Here is a 1,998-nt window from a genome sequence, read left to right as displayed (position 1 = left end):
TATAAAGTTGGTAAAGTTGGGGCAGTTCCAACTTTGCAAGTACTGTCTGGCGCTTCTGACTCACAGCCTGTTTTTATATTTCTTTGGAAAAAAGCAGAAAGCGGCACGCCTAGCGTTTTCCACGCGTTTTTAGGCGCGACATGTGAACAGCCCCTAAGTCATTATAATCAGTAATTATGTCCCCACTGATATGCAACAAATGCCTCGTTTGTAATTGGTTTTATTGTTTTTGTCTTGTCGCACCAGGACACAGGGCATCACAGTATGGCAAGGGGCGTACCATTTCCGTCACACACTTGAGGTATTCAGCCAATCACAACGCACTGGATAGCTGGCCAATCAGCGTACACCTCGCTTTTCAGACCGATGAGCTTTGTAAAAATCGACACGCTTCAGAAAGGCTGGGCATAGAAGAACAACAATAATGTACATTATGTGGAAAATACTGTGTTTTTTCAACCTTAAACCGCATAAACACATTGCATTACACCAAATACACAACATAATGTTCTTTTTAGCAACGTCATATGACCCCTTTAAATGACTGGTTTATCAACAAATATGTATTTCCACATGGTTAATATAATATTTAATATACAAACATTTCAAGCAAAGAACTGTATTATACTGTATATACCAGTAGCTTAATATCAAATTACTCGTACTTTGATCTAACATTTTGGTCATACTGCTTATCCTATATACACAGATATTTTATTGATGATATTTTCATGTGCCCTTGTTGACACTGGAAAATGTGCTAATGTGTGTCATTTGACAAAAACTAAAGGGACTGAACCAGCCGTTTGACACTTAAAATTATTTTTATTAAAACTATAATGACGCCGTCTCTGTGAAAGTATTGCTGTTTTGGTTGTAGTTTTTGAATTCCTTGTTAATGCGTAATGGATAACAGTGATGTGTGTTTCTTCACTGATGGCTGCCTTCTGAATGAGGTCAGCAGTTTGGAATTTGTGCTGAGTAACAGCAGAAAAACTGAGATCATGTGACTGATGATGACGGCAAACTGCAGTGACTCATACCTACACATGAGAGCCAGGACTTTGAAAATCCACACTATTTGCCAGTTTTTGCAGTTTAACTGTTTTTTTTTTTTAGCATTTAGACAAAGACCGAAGTCTTTGACAAAGCTTTGGTTTTGTTGCAGATAATGACACGTGTAATTATCAAATGCATGTATGGAATGGAGGAAGCTGCTCATTACCCATCACATGAGCCTGTTTGCTTCTGTCTGTCACAGGGCGTATGCGGCCAACAAGGAGTCTCACGCCACGCTTGTGTTCCATAACTTGCTGGGGGAGATCGATCAGCAGTACAGCCGCTTCCTGCAGGAGAACAATGTCCTGTACCAACACAACCTGCGGCGCATCAAACAGCACCTGCAGAGCAAGTATCTGGAGAAGCCCATGGAGATCGCCCGCATCGTGGCCCGCTGCCTGTGGGAAGAGCAGCGACTGCTGCAGACGGCCACCACTGCACAGCAGGTAGACACACACACATACATACAGGTGCATCTCAATAAATTAGAATGTCGTGGAAAAGTTCATTTATTTCAGTAATTCAACTCAAATTGTGAAACTCGTGTATTAAATAAATTCAATGCAAACAGACTGAAGTAGTTTAAGTCTTTGCAAAGACTTAAACTACTTCAGTCTGTGTGCATTGAATTTATTTAATACACGAGTTTCACAATTTGAGTTGAATTACTGAAATAAATGAACTTTTCCACGACATTCTAATTTATTGAGATGCACCTGTATGTGCATACATGCACAATTACACTCTTGAATAGGCACATTTAAACACATACAGATGAAAGATGTATTTACTTGTGGGTGATATTTCATACTCGTTGAGCTTCTATGGTGAATAAATTTCAAGAGAGAAAATTAATTGATTTTTATTGAACGTTCCATCTGGGTTTCATTTATAAATAAATTCGCAATTAACCTGCACATAGTGTATATATATATATAT

At 38.8% G+C, this 1,998-nt stretch overlaps 1 protein-coding gene across 1 annotated transcript in view; it reads left to right on the top strand.

Annotated features, from left to right (window-relative positions):
- The window catches only part of LOC107731003 (signal transducer and activator of transcription 3-like), a 26,141-nt gene that overhangs the window by 6,373 nt on the left and 17,770 nt on the right, over positions 1–1,998 (top strand). Inside the window, exon 3 of the mRNA XM_016541975.1 lies at positions 1,262–1,505. Coding sequence (XP_016397461.1) covers positions 1,262–1,505 — 244 coding nt within the window. The remainder of the gene's footprint in view (positions 1–1,261; positions 1,506–1,998) is intronic.

This window comes from Sinocyclocheilus rhinocerous, unplaced genomic scaffold (assembly GCF_001515625.1).
Source record: "Sinocyclocheilus rhinocerous isolate Xijiao unplaced genomic scaffold, SAMN03320098_v1.1 scaffold1185, whole genome shotgun sequence".
Lineage (NCBI taxonomy): Eukaryota > Metazoa > Chordata > Actinopteri > Cypriniformes > Cyprinidae > Sinocyclocheilus > Sinocyclocheilus rhinocerous.
The sequence above is the reverse complement of the archived record's forward strand: the minus strand, read 5'-3'. Positions and strand labels throughout refer to the sequence as shown.